Genomic DNA, 21,190 nt, shown 5'->3' with positions numbered 1-21,190 from the left:
TCTCCTCTAGAGCAGTGATGTTTTGGGGCTGTCGCTGGGCAACATGGACTTTCAACTCCCTCCAAAGATTTTCTAAGGGGTTGAGATCTGGAGACTGGCTAGGCCACTCCAGGACCTTGAAATGCTTCTCACGAAGCCACTCCTTCGTTGCCCGGGCGGTGTGTTTGGGATCATTGTCATGCTGAAAGACCCAGCCACGTTTCATCTTCAATGCCCTTGCTGATGGAAGGAGGTTTTCACTCAAAATCTCACGATACATGGCCCCATTCATTCTTTCCTTTACACGGATCAGTCGTCCTGGTCCCTTTGCAGAAAAACAGCCCCAAAGCATGATGTTTCCACCCCCATGCTTCACAGTAGGTATGGTGTTCTTTGGATGCAACTCAGCATTCTTTGTCCTCCAAACATGACGAGTTGAGTTTTTACCAAGAAGTTCTATTTTGGTTTCATCTGACCATATGACATTCTCCCAATCCTCTTCTGGATCATCCAAATGCACTCTAGCAATCTTCAGACGGGCCTGGACATGTACTGGCTTAAGCAGGGGGACACGTCTGGCACTGCAGGATTTGAGTCCCTGGTGAAAATTACTGGCCTCTCTCATCTTTTTAAGTGGGAGAACTTGCACAGTTGGTGGCTTTTTTTCCCCACTGTATGTGATCGGGGGGATCAGTGATGAGGGGATGGAGCTGTGCTCAGCGGAGGTGTACGACCCCATCTCCCGGCGCTGGAGCGCCCTCCCGACGGGCCTACATGGGCGTAGCCTGCCTCAACAACTGCAAAATGCCGTGGGGGGCTGGAACGAGGCGCTGGGGTCCCTGGAGACGGTGGAAAAGTACTCGCCCGAGGAGGAGAGGGAGTTAGGGTAGATTTAAATACTGCTAGTCAGGTCAAAACTCAGAGGGGTTGGCACTCGGGCAGTCTTCACATGTCCATCCCAATTCAGACATACAGTGGGGAGAACAAGTATTTGATACACTGCCGATTTTGCAGGTTTTCCTCACTGAAAGTCTGTATTGCCCAGCGACAGCCCCGAAACCTGAAGGATCTGGAGAAGGTCTGTATGGAGGAGTGGGCCAAAATCCCTGCTGCAGTGTGTGCAAACCTGGTCAAGACCTACAGGAAACGTATGATCTCTGTAATTGCAAACAAAGGTTTCTGTAACAAATATTAAGTTCTGCTTTTCTGATGTATCAAATACTTATGTCATGCAATAAAATGCAAATTAATTACTTAAAAATCATACAATGTGATTTTCTGGATTTTTGTTTTAGATTTCGTCTCTCACAGTTGAAGTGTACTTATGATAAAAATTACAGACCTCTACATGCTTTGTAAGTAGGAAAACCTGCAAAATCGGCAGTGTATCCAATACTTGTTCTCCCCACTGTATATAAATACAGCTTTGTTTGAAAAGCAACACGTTGTCACAATACCTCATCATAGTTTTATGTAGATAGTGACCTCAGACGGTGGACTCTGTTGAGATCTACGACCCCAACCTGGACGGAGATCGGCAACATGATCACCAGCCGCTGTGATGGGGGCGTGGCCGTGCTCTAAGAGGAGCCCTAATGGAACTAGAGTGGTTCGGTCGCCTTATGAGTAGCCTCGACTTTGCGGTTTTAGGTTTCTCTGGAACAAACCTGATTCTCAGATGAGAAAACTGTTTGATGTCTGGCACCGTGAGGTTACATGATGAGCAACCTTGCCCGAGACCTGGTTTGGTACCTGGGTGGACACACTAGACAACTGTATACAACACATCTTAGCCACATCAAAGACGAGTCCTTGAGTCATTGTAAACATAGCCTTCACCAGTAATGTGTTTAACTTTTGAACAGCAGTAGCAGAATGCTGCAGGATAATCTAATTCTGTTATTTCCCATATCCATGGTCATATCATACTCTCATATAGCCATAGAACATGAACACAGAGCCTTCTTCTAGCTAGAACAGTTTGGTATTTTCAAAATACAAGGCAAATCACTTTCTGTGGGCTTGGAGGGGAATAGATGGATTTCAGAATGTTTGGATTGTTTTTTATTGCTTTTATGTAACTGAACTAGAAGTTCATTGTACACTGAGACAAACAGATGACTGGGATACTGCCAACCGAGAGACCGTTGATTCAAATGGGCTAGCAGTACCTACTCCCAGTCAGTTACATGGCAGACATTACATTACATTTTAGTCATTTAGCAGACGCTCTTATCCAGAGCGACTTACAGGAGCAATTAGGGTTAAGTGCCTTGCTCAAGGGCACATTAACGTCATTTAGCAGACGCTCTTAGCCAGAGCGACTCACAAATTGGTGCGTTCACCCTATAGCCAGTGGGATAACCACTTTACAATTTGGGGGGGTTAGAAGGATTACTTTATCCTATCCCAGGTATTCCTTAAAGAGGTGGGGTTTCAAATGTCTCCGGAAGGTGGTGAGTGACTTCGCTGTCCTGGCGTCGTGAGGGAGCTTGTTCCACCATTGGGGACCTGTCTGTCTCCATCACTCAGTCATATACTTCCTGCTGTTTCAGAGGTGTGCCAGTGTTTCTGGAGGGTAAATAGCTTTCATTGTTTACTGTATTGTCTCAGCTAATTTGTATGGACTTAAAAACATTGGTGCTTTCAGGACCATTACATTATCCATTGAAGTGTATAAAGGATGTTTGTCCGTTTCTGAGAATGGGATATTTGTCTGTCACTGATATACTATCAGTTGTTTCAACCTGTGCACATTGATTGTATATTTGAATAATATTTTGGCCAACTTCAATTTGTCACATTTAAAATTAACACCAAAACTATTTTTAACTTACATGGGAGTTGTCCGTTATCCGTGTTAACTGAAGGTAGACTGACTGCTAGTGCGATGGGCTTCATGTGTTTACACTGAGTTGTATTAAACTTTGTACTGCACTTACTTGATGACTGAAGCAAGAAGCTACTATGAGCAAAATGTTACTTATGGTCCTCATGTCAAACTATGTTATGGTTGGAAATGCTAAGCTTACAGTATCATTCTGCTGTGCTTACAGCGTCTGTTAAACGATCACTAAGGTTTAAGTTACAATTACTCTGTAGTACAACTGTTGCACTCAGTATTTGTTTAATATGGCTCATTGACGAAAATGCAGCCATATAACACCACTGTAAATATCAGTGCCTTTTTAGTCAGTACACAGTAGTCACCATTTTAAAACACTGAGAAATGTCCCCTTGGTTGGAATGAGCTTGTATCACCTTACAGTTTAGTCATTTAGCAGACGCTCTTACCCAGAGCGACTTCCAATTAGTGAATGCATACATTTTTCATACTGGCCCCCCGTGCCAGCAGCGGCACTATATTACAAAGTGAAATTATATTTCACCAATCACCTGTTGAGGTACGGAAGTGTCTAAGTAGCACATTGATTAAAAGGAAATCCAAATGTGTGAAAATGTCTGTTTTTATTGGAAAAGTTAATGTTGCATCGCACCACTTCCATTTTTGTATGTTTTCTCCCTGTTTGCTCCTACTGAACAAATCCCACAATGGTCAGTTCCACTTAACTGTTTGAGAGAATTTAGCTTTTAAGTGCTAACTTTAAATATCCCTTAGTAATGACCTAGTCAATTCTCTTGTGCCTTGATCTTCTTCTCCGGGCACATCTTCTGCAATGTCAGTGTGGCCACCAGGGAAAAGGTAGCCACCAGAGTGAGTATGGTTCTCATGGCTTTGAACCAGCTGGGGTAACCAGGCAGCAGGGTGAGGTCATAGTGCAGGGCCAGGCCCAGCCCCATGATGACCACAAGGGCTCCCTCTGTGATGTTGTCTCTGCAGAGCAGAGCCAGCCAGGCCAGCAGGGAGGGCACCACACTGTTGCCAAGGTTCATCCAGTCGGGCTGGGCAGGGCTCCCCTCAGGCAGGGCAAAGCCCCAGCGGGCCCCACCCAGGAAGGACACGATTGAGGCACCGTAGACCACCTGGGCGTAGGCCACCTCTGGGAGGTAGGACTGGGTCACAGCCATCAGGAGTGGGGCGCCCAGGAATGGAAGGAGGCCGGAGAAGCCGAGGTACAAAGCAGGCTTGGGCGCATTGGCCAGGGCTTTCATGCTGAGGCGCTGTTGGTCCTCCTGTCCACTCCCAGGGGCCGTGGGCACGGGGTGACCCTGGCAAAGCAAAGAGGCAGAGCAGCTCAGGGGCCTGAGGCTCAGAAGCCTGGAGGCAGCTAGTCTCGGGAACAGTAGTGATGTCACCATGGAAACATGTGGAGCCAACAAGGGGTTGGAACTGGTGTAAAAACATTCCCTCTTCACCATGCAGCTGGACCCACAGAGTACCCGCTGCATCCATCGGCAGGATGGACCCTGACAATAAAAACAGTTGCAAAAGCATTTCTCAGTAGGGTTTTACATGATCTGGGCCACTGTGCCTCTATCCTGATACAGAGAACCCAGATGCTCTTGGCTATTTGTTCCAGTTCAATTTGACAAATGATTGACCAATATTATGGCGTCACAGAACTAATGTAATGTTTACTCTTACCACACAGGGATTCAAGTGCCTCTTCAATGCAAATGAGAACATTTTCAACCTAAAAGGAGAAGAGGTGCATGTACATTTTAGAACATAAGGAATGTAAAGCCAGTTTCACATGTGATTGGCATGCGTTAATAAGCATTTCGTAATGCCATATTTTACCAAATCAAGTTGGTTAGCTAGCTAGTTAGCTTTGACCTCTTCAGCATTAGCTAATGCGTTAGCAACCCAAAATAAAATACATGTGTTCTAACAAGAACGTTGCAAATGTTTTTTTTTTTTACGTTTAGAAATATATTCTCAGTTTTTACCCTTGATCTTCACGCGGTGCAGTCCACTAAAAATTTAGCCATAGCAGAGGTGTGTAAGGTCGTTTTCTCGATTCAAAGTGTCTGGCGAAAGTTCGATGTCCACGAGGATCGATTAATAGTGCGCTTGGGAGCTAGTGAGTAGTGTTCAATATCACAAATATGTCGCTAGTATTTTGTTTTTGTACTAGTTAGTGTAAACTGACCATTTTGATGTAACTCTAGTTTGTTCTAAGCTGCATCAACTTTTTTAGTCTACATTTTTTCCTCCCACTCCTGTTCAGTTTGATACACACCCTACAACGCGCCAAAGGTTGCAACATTATTTTCAAGAACTTGAACATACCCCAGTAAGCTGCGCGAACGCGCTCCAAAAACCCAAACAAACACCATAACGCCTCTTCATCTTGAGGCACATTCCAGGAAGAAAGGATTTAAATGCTAATCATCGATGGAATATTAATTCTAAATATATATTTGTAATAATATTTCTTGAACAACATATTGCTTAACATAGCAGGTAGGTTTTGGCATCATCATATCAAATATAGCAAGCTAGCTTAACATGCGAATCCCCGTGTGGGCTAAAGGTAGCCATTTTGAAACCGTCTTGTTCCAACTAAGGTCTGTTTACCTCGATTTGCAGAAATGTGACAGCAATATTATGAACAATTTGAAGTTACTCTGTTGCATAACTATATGTTATGTCTTTAAAATTAGTTTGGGACTGAGTAGTAGTTGTGCAAGCTACTGTAGCTAGCTAACGTTAGCTATTTAGCTAGCTAGCTAGTTGACTTGCTAGCTTGTACTGTAGCTCGCTAACAACTTGGTGAACGTTACAAAAAGTTTACAAGGGAACTAGCTAGCAGTGATCTACGTTTTTGCTTTCTGAATTTGATCAAATAATTTGTCTACTTGTTGTCAAAAATTTAGATAGATCTTGTAGACACGTGTTAAGAAACTAAATAGCTTCAAATCAAAAGTCACTGTTTGAATTGGTGCATCACTGAACGTGTCCTTCACAGCTGACAGTGGCAGCATAGCTTCATCAATGGCTCTCATGCAATTTTACATTGCAATCAGAGTAATAACTTGGTCCACTCAATACACCATGGAAGACATTGGGCAGCAAATCACAGTGCTATACAGGATGTTTATTGATTTGTCTTTAGGAAGCACTGCAGCCTCGGTCATTCATGATGACATGCTGTGGTTCGCAGTACTTAGCTAGCAGTTTAGAACACACACATAGATAGTCACTCACTGTGCCTTATTTAGATTAGGAGCTGAGTGAGAGTGTTCAGGTCTAGAGTATTTTTAGACTGGTATAATATTTGATCAAAGCTTGCAGTTTTGTAAGGGAGACATCTGAGTATGAAATGGCTTTGATTGTGTGTTTTTTTTAGCACCATTCCAACATGCTTGCTTTCTAATTGTGGGTTTACCAAAGATGTTCTGGGAGCACATTTAATCAAATTTGACATGCAGTACCAACTTAGCTATCAAACTCCCAACAGTTCTCAGCCATTAGCGTCACCCACGACTGCCTCTTGAACTACAATCCCGACAGTGTTTTAACATTTAGAAACGTCAGTAATCATCGCTTTGCATACTGGTTTCAAAACATATGGCCCTTATCTTTCATCAGCAAGAAAGAATCCTTCCAATAAAAAAGATACACTTACTGTAGCAGGTTTGCACAGATCCATACAGCTATGGGTGCTTCCATCCAATGAAACTACACTTCTGCTACACTTCCCGAGGTACGCTTAACCACAGGTGTTAGGTGCATTTTGGCGCATGTTTTCCATAAAAAAGTGCTGTAACAGGGAGAATTGGCAGTGTGGGAACACTACATTTTTTTATATTTCTAGCTGATATGAAAGATAAGGTCCTTATGCTTCCAAAACCGTACCGCAAGCGATGTATGTTAATGTTCAGACCGAGCGTCGGGGATCTTAACAACCCCCCCGAACTGAGAGTCATGATCTAGGGCTAGTACACATTACTACAGAAACTTGTAGGCTTAATCGATGGCCATTACAACCTTACCGGTGTGCCTGAGATTCAAAAGTATTTGTTGTCAGTTTTTGAACTAATGCTATTTCTGTTCTCTTTTTGCAGGTTTGGTCTGCAGAAGTTGCAGGTTCGGTCTGCAGAAGTGCATGTGAAAGCAACACTACAGGAGGACTGAAAATACTTGGATTAACTGCACAGCACCTGTCCTTTGTGTTGTGAAAAGCTCAGAATCTTCAACAAAATTATTACATTGACAAATATCTGTGACATTCTCCATATGTTCCTACGGTTTTTTTTTGCTTTGAAGGAAGATATTTGTGTTTGAATTTCAGAGGTTCCCTCATTTATGGAAAAGCATATTTTTGTATTTCGACAAAGGAGTCCCAGGTGTGTTGTGACACACAGGACACTGCTTGTAAGAGATTGCTGTTATATCGTCTAAAAGCTCACTCATCTATGAAATCGGAACTATTGCACTCTCCTCCTGCAACCACACAACCACGGATAATTCTACCGGCAGTTAACAGATACAAATATAAGAAGACGGATGAAGAAAGCAACAGATCTAACCAGCCATTTAGACACCATTGTCTTTAGCATGCATTGAAAAACAGCATTAAAATGCATTGTTCTGCAGTATCAAAACTTCACTGACCACGATTGAAGATGTCAGAAATGTAACTGTCGATTCTACTCCCTTACTGTCATGTGACTTTAATACTAGACACCTTTTTTTCCTTCAAAACTGGACAGCCTTTTCACCAGTTTAATGAGGTGAGCTGTGGTTTTCAGTGACCATTGGAATAAAAATACTTTCTCTGAATCAATTTATTTTCTACATGTGTTTGGGTAGAGCTTAAAATGACTTGGTAAAAGGTGAGTCTAGGTCTAAGAGCTGGCACTCATAGTGGCAGGAGAAGAGCTAGAACCTCCTTCCACCCCTCTTCTGATGTCATTGTGGAACTGTCCTGTTCACACTGACAGGGATCGATGCCCCAGAGCTTCAAATCTCACCAGACAACCTGCACCTGCCTCTCCCATTGGACAATTCACCTTCCAATCTACTGAGCCCGCCAATCAGAACCTTCAGTTTCCCTGACAAAGAATCCTACCTGCTTCAGTAGAGTGATCAGGACGAATTGTGGGGTAACGGGGCTCCCAAAAAACTGTCACACACAACTTCCCCAGCTCAAACCACGTGTTAAAATCGTTTGAGAAGTCCACAGCCATCAAATCACCTCCTGGGTAACTGTAGCCTTGAATCAACCCCAGGCCTCTGGATCACCATTCCAGATCATCTCAGAACCCTGTGACCCGTCTCCCACCGCTTCACCCTGGACGACAGGGTCTGCGTCTGGGGAAAGGGGCTGTCCTGGAGGAGGAGGGCTCGGCAGTGGGGTGCTGCTCTCCATCACACACTCTGAGTCTAAGACCAGTGGTGTGTCTGAGCGGGCCAGAGGGAACAAGCCCACAGAGGAGGGAGAGACCGAGAGGAGGAGGAGAGGACTTCAGAGCCAAAGACTCTGGGGTAATAATGATAAGTCTTATGTAACAATGTGTTGTTTCTTTTGTCCCAAAGTCCAATTTTTTTCATTCATTTTTCTCTGGCAGATCTTTGCCATGAGGTTTGATGCCTCGATCCACTGACCTGAGACACTGGACCTAAATGGCGCAGCATGACTTTGTCCCTGCCTGGCTAAACTTCGCCACGCCCCAGCCTGCCAAGGTGAGCTCCTGTGTGTGTGTACGTGCGGGCGTGCAGCCAGGGGCAGGCCGATCGGGGGCAGACTGACTGCCATCAGCACAGGGTTCAGGAAAGATACTGTGTGTACTCAGGGGAAACAGACAGGAGAAACGCAAGTAAGTGGAATTGAATGAGTGAATACTGTGTACCAGAGATATTTGTTCCTCAACGAGTGGCTATCTTCCAGGCTCTGATAGAAATGTGTTTTCTTAGTGTGGTAAGTGAAAGCAGTAGAAAAGGAAAGATAAATGGGCAGGAGAGCTTGTTGTGGTGTGATCTTGCTCTTGGAACTACTAGACACAGGGTTGAGATTCAGCTCTGTAGCAAATGAGATCAGTGTTTTTATACTCTCAGCAAGAGCTTGGAGTAGTCAGGGTGTAGCCTATACCAGGTGACTTTCAGGGTGTACCAGCCCAATTACTTGTCTGTGGTGTGGACAGACCTCAACCTTGGTCAGTGGCAGTCCAGTAAGATCAATCTGATAGTGGTGACTAATGGACTACACAAAGTTATTACATAAACACCAAACCTAAGCTGCAGAATGTCTACATTACTGTATATTACATAGATATGTGTATTATGTTTCTGTGTGATATTCTTCTGCTAATGAAATCAGATAAAATGTGAAGAGTTTGGTGTGGGAGAAGGATTCCTGTTTCCCACTCCTGAAAGTGTGTGTGTGTGTGTGGAGATACTAGAGGACTAGGGGTATTATCTGGGAGCAGATGATTTCACTTCACTTACTTTTTTTGTGTCCAGTCCCCTGCAGCCAGCCTCGAGAAGCATGGCAACCCCCATCACCACCGGGACAGCCGTGCTGCTGTGAGCCGCCGCCGACACAACTCCTCCGATGGCTTCTTCAACAACGGGCCCCTACACGCCCCCGCAGGTAACCCCGATGATCCTAACCCCCTGCACACACCCAAAAAGTATGTTGACAGCTCGCTTGAAAGAGCAGTGTTTGTTTTGTGTTCCATGGTATTAAACTGTCTATGTTCCTGTCTGTGTCTGTAGGTGATGGGGGGCAGCAGCCTTCTCTCCTAAGGCATGACTCTGTGGACTCTGGGGTGGCAAAGGGGGGGCATGGTGGCCTGGCGGGGGTGCCCTGCTGGAAGGAGGCTCCTCCCACCTGGCACGGGGCACCACGGGGGGCGCAGGACGGACACCACCACCCGGGGCGCCACCCCAAACGCACCGGGCCCGGAGGAGGAGACAGGGACAGGCAGGGGGGGCACCGGCAGCGCAACGGCAACTTCCATCCCCGCAAGGGCACCCCCGGGACCCCCTACCAGGACAAGTTCCCCAACGAGGAACGCAGCAGGGATGACAAGCTGAAGTTTGTGGAAGAGGACTTTGTGAGTAATAATCTCATTCTCGAACCCCTCTGGACAGCTTCTTTACGCATTTTAAGCAAAGTTAGCAAAGACATTTAAAGAGCTACATGTAGAATTTTTGCATTGTAATTTCAGAAAAAGTCCATAATATATCTGCAGTAATAGTTGAATGATAGTGTTTCACAATATTTTCACAATAAAATCATATTATGATAATGCAGCCTTCCTATTTGACAAGAAAAGACGGTCTTCTGTTGTCAAATGGGAAAACTGCACCCTCCCTCTCTTCCATCAGTGTCATTCAGAGGCGTGGTCATCTCCTCATGAGCAGAATCAACAATGGCAGTAGAAACCGCTCTGACATTACGTGGTTGCTAAAATAAAAAATGTTGTGCTTCATTTCAATTTATGTGCAAAGCAAGCAATGTATAGTGTAGGGCAGGGGTGTTCAACCGAGAAAATAAATATATATATATATACAGTGGGGGGAAAAATTATTTAGTCAGCCACCAATTGTGCAAGTTCTCCCACTTAAAAAGATGAGAGAGGCCTGTAATTTTCATCATAGGTACACGTCAACTATGACAGACAAATTGAGAAAAGAAAATCAAGAAAATCACATTGTAGGATTTTTAATGAATTTATTTGCAAATTATGGTGGAAAATATGTATTTGGTCACCTACAAACAAGCAAGATTTCTGGCTCTCACAGACCTGTAACTTCTTTAAGAGGCTCCTCTGTCCTCCACTCGTTACCTGTCTTAATGGCACCTGTTTGAACTTGTTATCAGTATAAAAGACACCTGTCCACAACCTCAAACAGTCACACTCTAAACTCCACTATGGCCAAGACCAAAGAGCTGTCAAAGGACACCAGAAACAAAATTGTAGACCTGCACCAGGCTGGGAAGACTGAATCTGCAATAGGTAAGCAGCTTGGTTTGAAGAAATCAACTGTGGGAGCAATTATTAGGAAATGGAAGACATACAAGACCACTGATAATCTCCCTCGATCTGGGGCTCCACGCAAGATCTCACCCCGTGGGGTCAAAATGATCACAAGAACGGTGAGCAAAAATCCCAGAACCACACGGGGGGACCTAGTGAATGACCTGCAGAGAGCTGGGACCAAAGTAACAAAGCCTACCATCAGTAACACACTACGCCGCCAGGGACTCAAATCCTGCAGTGCCAGACGTGTCCCCCTGCTTAAGCCAGTACATGTCCAGGCCCGTCTGAAGTTTGCTAGAGTGGATTTGGATGATCCAGAAGAGGATTGGGAGAATGTCATATGGTCAGATGAAACCAAAATAGAACTTTTTGGTAAAAACTCAACTCGTCGTGTTTGGAGGACAAAGAATGCTGAGTTGCATCCAAAGAACACCATACCTACTGTGAAGCATGGGGGTGGAAACATCATGGTTTGGGGCTGTTTTTCTGCAAAGGGACCAGGACGACTGATCCGTGTAAAGGAAAGAATGAATGGGGCCATGTATCGTGAGATTTTGAGTGAAAACCTCCTTCCATCAGCAAGGGCATTGAAGATGAAACGTGGCTGGGTCTTTCAGCATGACAATGATCCCAAACACACCGCCCGGGCAACGAAGGAGTGGCTTCGTAAGAAGCATTTCAAGGTCCTGGAGTGGCCTAGCCAGTCTCTAGATCTCAACCCCATAGAAAATCTTTGGAGGGAGTTGAAAGTCTGTGTTGCCCAGCGACAGCCCCAAAGCAACAGTGTGTGAAAACCTTGTGAAGACTTACAGAAAACGTTTGACCTGTGTCATTGCCAACAAAGGGTATATAACAAAGTATTGAGAAACTTTTGTTATTGACCAAATACTTATTTTCCACCATAATCTGCAAATAAATTCATTAAAAATCCTACAATGTGATTTTCTGGGGGTTTTTTCCTCATTTTGTCTGTCATAGTTGACGTGTACCTATGATGAAAATTACAGGCCTCTCTCATCTTTTTAAGTGGGAGAACTTGCACAATTGGTGGCTGACTAAATACTTTTTTCCCCCCACTGTATATATACACTACTGTTCAAAAGTTTGAGGTCACTTAGAAATTTCCTTGTTTTTGAAAGAAAAGCAATTTTTTTGTCCTTTAAAATAACATCAAATTGATCAGAAATACAGTGTAGACATTGTTAATGTTGTAAATGGCTATTGTAGCTTGAAACGGCTGATTTTTAATGGAATATCTACATAGGCCCATTATCAGCAACCATCAGTCCTGTGTTCCAATAGCACGTTGTGTTTGCTAATCCAATTTTATCATTTTAAAAGGCTAATTGATCATTAGAAAACCATTTTGCAATTATGTTAGCACAGCTGAAAACTGTTGTGCTGATTAAAGAAGCAATAAAACTGGCCTTCTTGAGACTAGTTGAGTATCTGGAGCCTCAGCAATTGTGGGTTCGATTACAGGATCAAAATGGCCAGAAACAAATAACTTTCTTCTGAAACTCGTCAGTCTATTTTTGTTCTGAGAAATGAAGGCTATTCCATGCGAGAAATTACCAAGAAACTGAAGATCTCGTACAACGCTGTGTACTACTCCCTTCACAGAACAGCGCAAACAGGCTCTAACCAGAATATAAATAGAAGTGGGAGGCCCCGGAGCACAACTGAGCAAGAGGACAAATACATTGGAGTGTCTAGTTTGAGAAACAGGCGCCTAACAGGTCCTCAACTGGCAGCTTCATTAAATAGTACCCACAAAACACCAGTCGCAACGTCAACAGTGAAGAGGCGACTGGGATGCTGACCTTCTAGGCAGAGTTGCAAAGAAAAAGCCATATCTCAGACTGCCCATCTTAATCTTTTATTTTTATTGGCCAGTCTGAGATATGTCTTTTTCTTTGTATCTAAATCTCTGTGAAAAATATTTTCAATAACCAAAAATATCGTATTTTCAGCTGTTTGAAGCTGGTGTGCAAAACCGAAAGTAAAAAGACGCGCAAGTGAAACTTAAGGAGGGGGCAGGGAAGGGAATTGGGAATAAAGCCAGGAGTGGAAAGAGTTGTTTGAATTCAGGCTAAGTGTTGTTGCAATTCACCTAGTTTCCAAGAAGGGGCTGCATTTCACATGTTACCCCTTTAAGGGCTTGAGTTATTGTGTGTGCCGTATGTCACATCAGTCTAATCAAATGTTATTTGTCACACGCTTCGTAAACAACAGGTGTAGGCTAACAGTGATATGCTCACTTACGGGTCCTTTTCCAACAATGCAGAGTTAAAGATCAAATAAAAATAGAAAGACTGACACCACGAGGAATAAATACACAGTGAATAACAAGTAACGAGTAAAAATAACATAGCTATATAGAGGGAGTACCAGTACCGAGTAGATGTGCAGAGGTACGAGGTAATTGCGGTAGCTATGTACATATAGGTAGGGGGTAAAGTGACTAGGCAACAGGATAGATCATAGACTGAGATGTAGCAGAAGCGTATGTGGAGCAGTACAGTGCATTCGGAAAGTATTCAGACCCATTGACTTTTTCCACATTTTTTTATCTTTAATAAATTTGCAAACATTTCTAAAAACCTGTTTTCGCTTAGTCATTATGGGGTATTGTGTGTAGATTGATGAGGAACATTTTTTATTTAATCCAATTGAATAAGGATGTAACGTAACAAAATGTGGAAAAAGTCAAGGGGTCTGAATACTTTCCGAATGCACTGTAGCAGCAGCATCCAGTGCCTTCAGAAAGTATTCACACCCCTTAACTTTTTCCACATTTTGTTGTTACAGCCTGAATTTAAAATAGATTCAATTGAGATTTTGTGTCACTGGCTTACACACAATACCCCATAATGTCAAAGTGCAATTATGTTTTTACAAATTAATTAAAAATGAAAGGCTGAAATGTCTTGAGTCAGTAAGTATTCAACCCATTTGTTATGGCAAGCCTAAATAAGTTCAGGAGTAAATATGTGCTTAACAAGTCACATAATAAGTTGCCTGGACTCACTCTGTGTACAATTATGGTGTTTAACATGATTTTTGAATGACTACCTCATCTCTGTACCCCACACATACAATTATCTTTAAGGTCCCTCAGTCGAGCAGTGAATTTCAAACAGACTCAACCACAAAGACCAGGGAGGTTTTCCAATGTTTCGCAAAGAAGGGCACCTATTGGTAAATGGGTAAAAAAAAGCAGGAAAAAAAGCAGACATTGAATAACCCTTTGAGCATGGGGAAGTTATTAATTACACTTTGGATGATGTATCAATACACCCAGTCACTACAAAGATACAGGCGTCCTTTCTTACTCAGAAAAGGCCAATGGTGACTTTAAAACAGTTAGAGAGTTTAATGGCTGTGATAGGAGAAAACTGTGGATGGATCAACAACATTGTAGTTACTCCACAATACTAACCTAAATGACAGTGAAAAGAAGGACGCTTGTACAGAATAAAAATATTCCAAAACATCCATCCTGTTTGCAATAAGGTACTAAAGTAAAAATGTGGCAAAGAAATTAACTTCATGTCCTGAATATAAAGTGTTTATGTTTGGGACAAATCCAACAGATCACTTAATACCACTTCATATTTTCAAGCATGGTGCTGGCTGCATCATGTTATGGGTATGCTTGTCATCGGCAAGGACTAGGGAGTTCTTTAGGATAAAAAGAAACGGAATAGAGCTAAGCACAGGCAAAATCCTAGAGGAAAATCTGGTTGTCTGCTTTCCAACAGACACTGGGAGTCAAATTCACCTTTCAGCAGGACAATAACCTAAAACACAAGGCACAAGGTCTTGCTTAGCAAGATGAAATTGAATGTTCTTGAGTGGCCTAGTTACAGTTTTGACTTAAATCGGCTTGAAAATCTATGGCAAGACTTGAAAATGGCTGTCTAGCAATGATCAACAACCAACTTGACAGAGCTTGAAGAATTTTTTTAAGAATAATGTGCAAATATTGTACAATCCAGGTGTGCAAAGCTCTTAGAGACTTACCCAGAAAGACTCACAGCTGTAATCGCTGCCAAAGGTAATTCTAACATGTATTGACTCGGGTGTGAATACTTAAGTAAATGAGATATTTCTGTATTTCATTTTCAATAAATGTGCTAAAATTTCTACCAACTTGTTTTCACTTTGTCATTATGGGGTATTGTGTGTTTGTAGATGGGTGACAAAAAAATTGAATGAATTCAGGCTGTAAAACAAAAGAATGTGGAATAAGTCAAGAGGTATGAATATTTTCTGAAGGCACTGTATATGTGGTTAGTGTGAAAGTGTGTGTGTGGTGTCAGTATGCATGTGTGTGCATGGTGTATGTGTGAGTGTGTGGGTAGAGTCCAGTGTGTGTGCATAGAAGTCGGTACAAGATAATTAGTTTAAAAAAGGGTCAATGGGCATAGTGGCATTAAAATGTCTGGATTGGTACAGGTAAACATAAAACATAATGGCAAATATACAGTATATACAAACTTTAATATAATGAATAATAACAAATAATGTAAATGTTTTTTCTACCAGCCCTTCCTTAACCCTGAAACAACTGGAAAGTCTGGGAACCAGATGAGGCCAGTGGCTCCTCACGCTGGAGTATGGGGTAATCACTAATTTATTGATTTCGACATTAGAAAGTTGACATCAGTAACATCTTCACAAAGTTCAGACCACTCCCTTGTCTCCATGTCGTTACCCTCCTCTAACAAGTTGTTGGGTCCCTTATCTCCAGAGAACCCTCCTAGTGGCAAGCAGATGGTGTCTAAGATGCTGGTGATCAAGAAAGTGTCCAAGGAGGACACAGGATGCACTGCGTTCTCTGCCAGCTTCGCCAGCTCCGGAACCCCGCCCATCAACAGCAGCAAAGCCCTGCCCACCATTGCCAGCTCCACCCACTCTGTCTACAAGAACCTGGTGCCCAAGCCTGCCCTGGTGACCACCAAGCCCCACCAGTGGAAGCCGAGTGGGAGAGACTCCACCAAGCCTGGCCTCCACCTGTCAGGACGAGACTCTGTCTTCACCAGTCCTGTGTCTGCAGCCAAACCCTATGCCTCTGCCACCGCCACCCAGCTACAAAGCCACAACACCCCCAAAGAGGTGAGGGCAGCGCTGCTGACACCTAACACACGTCAAAGGGTTCACAGAGTGCATTCGGAAAGTATTCAGAAAATTTCACTTTTCCACATTTTGTTACGTTACAGCCTTATTCTAAAATTGATTAAATTGTTTTTTCCCCTCATCAATCTACACACAATACCCCATAATGACAAATCAAAAACAGGTTTTTAGAATGTTTAGCAAATGTATTAAAAATGTCCACTCAAGGACATTGAGACTTGTCTTGGCTGTGTGCTTAGGGTCGTTGTCCTGTTGGAAGGTGAACCTTTGCCCCGGTCTGAGGTCCTGAGCAGGTTTTCATCAAGGATCTCTCTGTACTTTGCGCCGTTCATCTTTCCCTCGATCCTGACTAGTCTCCCAGTTCCTGCTGCTGAAAACCATCCCCACACCTTGATGCTGCCACCACCATGCTTCACCGTAGGGATGGTACCAGGTTTCCTCCCGATGTGACGCTTGGCATTCAGGCCAAAGAGTTCAATCTTGGTTTCATCAGACCAGAGAATCTTGTTTCACTTGGTCTGAGAGTCCTTTAGGTGCTTTTTGGCAAACTCCAAGCGGGCTGTAATGTGCCTTTTACTGAGGAGTGGCTTCCGTCTGGCCACTCTACATTTACATTTACATTTTTGTCATTTAGCAGACACTCTTATCCAGAGTGACTTACAGTACTGAGTTCATACTTTTTTCGTACCGGTCCCCCGTGGGAATCAAACCCACAACCCTGGCATTGCAAGCGCCATGCTCTACCAACTGAGCCACATGGAATCTTTACCATAAAGGCCTTATTGATGGAGTGCTGCAGAGATGGTTGTCCTTCTGGAAGGTTCTCCCATCTCCACAGAGGAACTATAGAGCTCTGTCAGAGTGATCATCGGGTTCTTGGTCACCTCCCTTACCAAGGCCCTTCTCCCCCGATTGCTCCGTTTGGCCGGGCGGCCAGCTCTAGGAAGAGTCTTGGTGGTTCCAAACTTCTTCCATTTAAGAATGATGGAAGCTACTGTGTTCTTGGGAACCTTCAATGCTGCAGAAATGTTTTGGCACCCTTCCCCAGATCTGTGCCTCAACACAATCCTGTGTCGGAACTTCATGGACAATTCCTTCGACCTCATGGCTTGGTTTTTGCTCTGACATGCACTGTCAACTGTGGGTCCTTATATAGACAAGTGTGTGCCTTTCCAAATCATTTCCAATCAATTGAATTTACCACAGGTGGACTCCATTCAAGTTGTAGAATCATCTTAAGGGATGAGCAATGGAAACAGGATGCACCTGAGCTCAATTTCGAGCATTCTCTTCTCTCTCTACCTCTGTGTTTTCTAGCAGCATCCCTCCAGTACGACTCCTCCCATAGACATTGGCCCATCGTCGCGGCTGAAGCTGATGCGGCGCGGACCAGACCGGAAGAGTGACATCCTGCGGACGCTGAAGGACGAGTGCACTGGAAACCTGACCTCCAGCAGTAGCAGCTCTGGGACTCCTGTACAGGTACATAACACCCCTAGAAAATGTCCAAAACATCCAAAATCTTAATTTTAAACCAATTGAAAGTAAATTCACGGGCTGACTGAGGAAAATGAATTAGAGGCTCGGAACGTTACATGGTTCAGTTCATTTGTAAGCAGAAGTGTCCTGTTTTATTAAGGTGTCTTTTCTTTGGTGTGAATGACTCCTCAGGGCGAGAGCAGCACCCCAGAGCCCAAAGCCTACAGCCAGGGATTCTGCCATGAGAATGGCCTGTCTCACTCCCACTCTCTCAGCAATTCAGACACTGATCACCTGTCCAGCTCCCTGGAGGCAGAACACAGGTAGGACTGACACACACACACACACACACACACCATTAGTCTACTAAGCAGTGTTTGCTGTTTCCTTGCAGGTTACTGAAGGCCATGGGCTGGCAGGAATACCCAGAAAATGATGACAGCTTCCTGCCCCTGACAGAGGATGAGCTCAGAGAGTTCCAGACTAAAACTGAACAGGTACGAGTTTGACACACTTACAATATCTTCAATATGTTATGTGCATCTTCAATAACAGACTGTTATAAACTTCATAGGAAGTGGCATGTGGTTGAATAGAATGAAAACAGGGTGTTTAGGTAACCCAAGCCCCGTTTATACCTGGTGCTAACATGCGTCCTTTGTCCTGATTTTGTCCACATTCTGATTGTGCCAACATTTTTAGATGGGTGTAGAGTAGCCAATCAAAAGACATCGTGAACTGATTGTAATCAGATCTTTCTGACTACCCTCCGGAGGTAGTCAGGCACGCAATATATCTGGATATCTTACAAGTGTAAAAAGATCTGGATGGTGAAACCATTTGATTCATCATTATAGTGCCCAGTAAATGATTAACAAGATAAACTCAAGGCATCAATAATTGTCTAAGCATGATATACAGTGAGCTCCACAATTCATTGGACAGTGACAATGTTTTTGTTATTTTGGTTCTGTACTCTAGCACTTTGAGTTTGAAAGGATACAATGACAATGAGGGTGAAGTGCAGACTGTCAGCTTTAATTTGAGGGTATTTTCATACATATCGGATGAACCGTTTAGAAATGACAGCACCTTTTGTACATGGTCCCCCCATTTTAAGGTACTACAAGTATTTGTTAAATTGGCTTCACAGATGTGTGTCGTTAGGGCAGGTGTATTCATATGTGTCGTTAGTGAATGCAGAAGAGCTGTTGATGAATAGTATTGATTCTAGACTTTGCTATTGCCTTTGGAGGTTGTTGTTGGGGTGTGACAACATGAGGAAGACAGCAGTGTCGATGCAAATGAAGCTGGCCGTCATAAGGCTCAGAAATGAAAATCAATCAATCAGGAACATTGCAAAAAAACCTGGCCATGCCCAAGTCAACAGTTTGGTTCATCATTAACAAGAAAAAAACAACCGGTGAACTAAATTATGTCAAAAGACCCGGTAGAACGAGGAAGACCACTGTAGTGGATGACCGGAGAATACTCTCTATGGAGAGGAAAACCCACCTGACAACAGCCCAACAGATCAAAAACACTCTCCTGGATGCAGGTGTAGATGTGTCAAAGTCTACCATACGTAGAAGACTACACCAGCAGGACTACAGAGGGTACACTACAAGATGCAAACCACTGATAAGCCTGAAGAACAGAAAGGCGAGATAACAGTTTGCTAAAAAGCACCTAAAAAGAGCCCCAAGAGTTCTGGAAAAAAGTATTGTGGACAGATGAGACAAAGATTAACATGTACCAGAGTGATGGAAAGAGGAAAGTGTGGAGAAAAAAAAGAAATGCCCATGATCCAAAGCATACCACCTCATCCGTGAAACATGGTGGAGGGGGTGTTATGGCTTGGGCCTGTATGGCTGCCAGTGGAACAGGCTCACTTGTCTTCATCGATGATGTGACTGCAGACAGAAGTTGAACAATGAATTCTGAAGTCTACAGAAATATTTTATTTGCTCAGATAAAACCAAATGCCTCCAAACTCATTGGACGGCACTTCATCATGCAACAAGACAATGACCCTAAACATACTGCTAGAGCAACGAAGGGGTTTTTGATGGCCCAAAAAGTGGAAAATCCTTGACTGGCCGAGTCAATCACCTGATCTGAATCCAATTGAACATGCATTTTACATGCTGAAGAGGAGACTGAAGGCAATAAGTCCCCGAAACAAGCAGGAACTGAAGAAGGCTGCAATACAGGCCTGGCAGAGCATCACCAGGGAAGATACCCAGCGTCTGGTGATGTCGATGCATTGCAGACTTCAAGCAGTCATTGCATGCAAAGGATATGCGACCAAATATTAACAACAATTACTTTATTCTACATTATGTTAAACTGTCCAATGTTTTTTGATGCCCGAAAATGGGGGGGACCATGTACAAAAGCTTCTATAATTTATAAACGGTTCATCCGATATGTATGAAAATACCCTCAAATTAAAGCTGACAGTCTGCACTTCACCCTCATTGTCATTGTATCCTTTCAAATTCAAAGTGCTAGAGTACAGAACCAAAATAACAAAAAAAAAGGTCACTGTCCAATGAATTATGGAGCTCACTGTATAAATTATTACTTTGAAACAATCTCTCAAATACTTTTTATACATGGAGTGACCATGAAATCTGGTCACAATGCGGACACAGTGGACCGATAAGACACATTTTAATACCATGTGTAAACGTGACAGAACTTGATCAGATAGTGAAAACCACATGTTAGCGCAAGGTGTAAAAAAGGCTCCTGTGTATGTGTTGTAGCCAACACTCCCATGCTGTATGGAAGAGTTGTCTAAAGCACATAGGATGGGACCAGGCTAGTGTCTAGGTTCTTGTTTTGACTCGGGTGGTTCTTGGTCTTCCCAGATGAAGAGGAACGGGGTCCTCCCCCGGGGTGCACGAGGTGTCACCCTCCACTTCACCACCTGGAGGTGTGTGGCCGAGGCCCACCTAGAAGAGGACGAGGGCTCAGAGTCTGAAACCAGCAGCAGCAGCCAGACCTCAGACGATGATGACGTTGGCGACTGCATCAAAACCTGACGAAGTGGCTTTACGAAATAAACCCAACACACACACACCCCTCTCGTCTTTGTTTTCAGAACACCTGTTTCGACTTGATCTTGCACAAGCTAAAACCAATCACATCCTAGTGGAGGGGAAAGTTTCTGCTTCGCCATGCAGATGTCTTTTTCCCTGCGTTGCCTCCTTCACTGCACCTCCTCCCCACTTCCCTTCTTCCTCGCTTTGTGGAACTGAGTGTTCGTCAAGAAAAGGGCAATGCACATCCGATTCTGCTTTAAACAGACTAACTCATCTCAGTGATGCTGACGACATTAAAGATATTAATAAAATTGGTTCCTGACATGGTGAGATGTTTCAATACGGATCCGGCCTTGCTTGATGTTATGTGTTCTGATTGTTGTTTCTATGAACAAGTTGTTGGATTGTGTTAATGGTCAATCGCATCACATGGTTTCAGTCACCATAGATATACCAACCCTTTCTTCAATACAGTGTTAACCATGCTGGGTGGTCTCGCTGCTTACAGTACACAAACCTACCAGGGGTCAAATCTGACCCAATGCCTGTGACACTCCTATCTTTCCCAGTTTCTCTCCTGTCCCATAAATCAAAAATGAAAAATGGAACAAACCATGCAGACTGCGATTACCACTAAGACAGAT

General features: G+C 43.6%; 2 protein-coding genes across 3 annotated transcripts; one reads left to right on the top strand and one right to left on the bottom strand.

Moving 5' to 3' along the window:
- Nucleotides 1-3,428: 3,428 nt before the first annotated feature.
- Nucleotides 3,429-5,062, bottom strand: LOC121581090 (transmembrane protein 69-like). Its single transcript, XM_041896464.2, has 3 exons — nt 4,831-5,062; nt 4,526-4,574; nt 3,429-4,347 (listed from the first exon to the last, which is right to left on the bottom strand). The coding sequence occupies exons 2-3, from the start codon at nt 4,565-4,567 to the stop codon at nt 3,610-3,612; spliced, it is 780 nt and encodes a 259-aa protein (XP_041752398.1). The 5' UTR covers nt 4,568-4,574; nt 4,831-5,062; the 3' UTR covers nt 3,429-3,609.
- Nucleotides 5,063-5,167: 105 nt separating this feature from the next.
- LOC121581091 (vasculin-like protein 1) lies at nt 5,168-20,886 on the top strand. Of its 2 annotated transcripts, none has more exons than XM_045224772.1 (11): nt 5,168-5,347; nt 6,952-8,374; nt 8,458-8,572; nt 9,350-9,479; nt 9,605-9,945; nt 15,427-15,502; nt 15,632-15,996; nt 17,338-17,499; nt 17,689-17,819; nt 17,891-17,993; nt 20,373-20,886. In XM_045224772.1, exons 3-11 carry the CDS (start codon nt 8,513-8,515, stop codon nt 20,544-20,546), a joined length of 1,542 nt encoding a protein of 513 aa, XP_045080707.1. In that variant the 5' UTR covers nt 5,168-5,347; nt 6,952-8,374; nt 8,458-8,512; the 3' UTR covers nt 20,547-20,886. The 2 variants fall into 2 exon arrangements, with proteins under 2 accessions (XP_045080707.1, XP_045080706.1); XM_045224771.1 differs by having other exon boundaries at nt 17,335-17,499.
- The last annotated feature ends 304 nt before the right edge of the window (nt 20,887-21,190 follow it).

This window comes from Coregonus clupeaformis, chromosome 14, assembly GCF_020615455.1.
Source record: "Coregonus clupeaformis isolate EN_2021a chromosome 14, ASM2061545v1, whole genome shotgun sequence".
Classification (NCBI taxonomy): domain Eukaryota; kingdom Metazoa; phylum Chordata; class Actinopteri; order Salmoniformes; family Salmonidae; genus Coregonus; species Coregonus clupeaformis.
Note: the sequence above shows the minus strand (reverse complement) of the source record. Positions and strands in the feature narration are given on the sequence as shown.

What these genes read in the sequence shown, in the direction of transcription:
- LOC121581090 (XM_041896464.2), bottom strand. Translation starts at nt 4,567, where the DNA reads ATGTTCTCATTTGCATTGAAGAGGCACTTGAATCCCTGTGTG. An exon ending in GGCACTTGAATCCCTGTGTG is followed by an intron (nt 4,348 to 4,525) that starts GTAAGAGTAAAC and finishes TTTTATTGTCAG; the next exon opens with GGTCCATCCTGCCGATGGAT.
- LOC121581091 (XM_045224771.1), top strand. Translation starts at nt 8,513, where the DNA reads ATGGCGCAGCATGACTTTGTCCCTGCCTGGCTAAACTTCGCCACGCCC. An exon ending in AGTTTGTGGAAGAGGACTTT is followed by an intron (nt 9,946 to 15,426) that starts GTGAGTAATAAT and finishes TTTTTCTACCAG; the next exon opens with CCCTTCCTTAACCCTGAAAC. An exon ending in TCCTCACGCTGGAGTATGGG is followed by an intron (nt 15,503 to 15,631) that starts GTAATCACTAAT and finishes CCTTATCTCCAG; the next exon opens with AGAACCCTCCTAGTGGCAAG.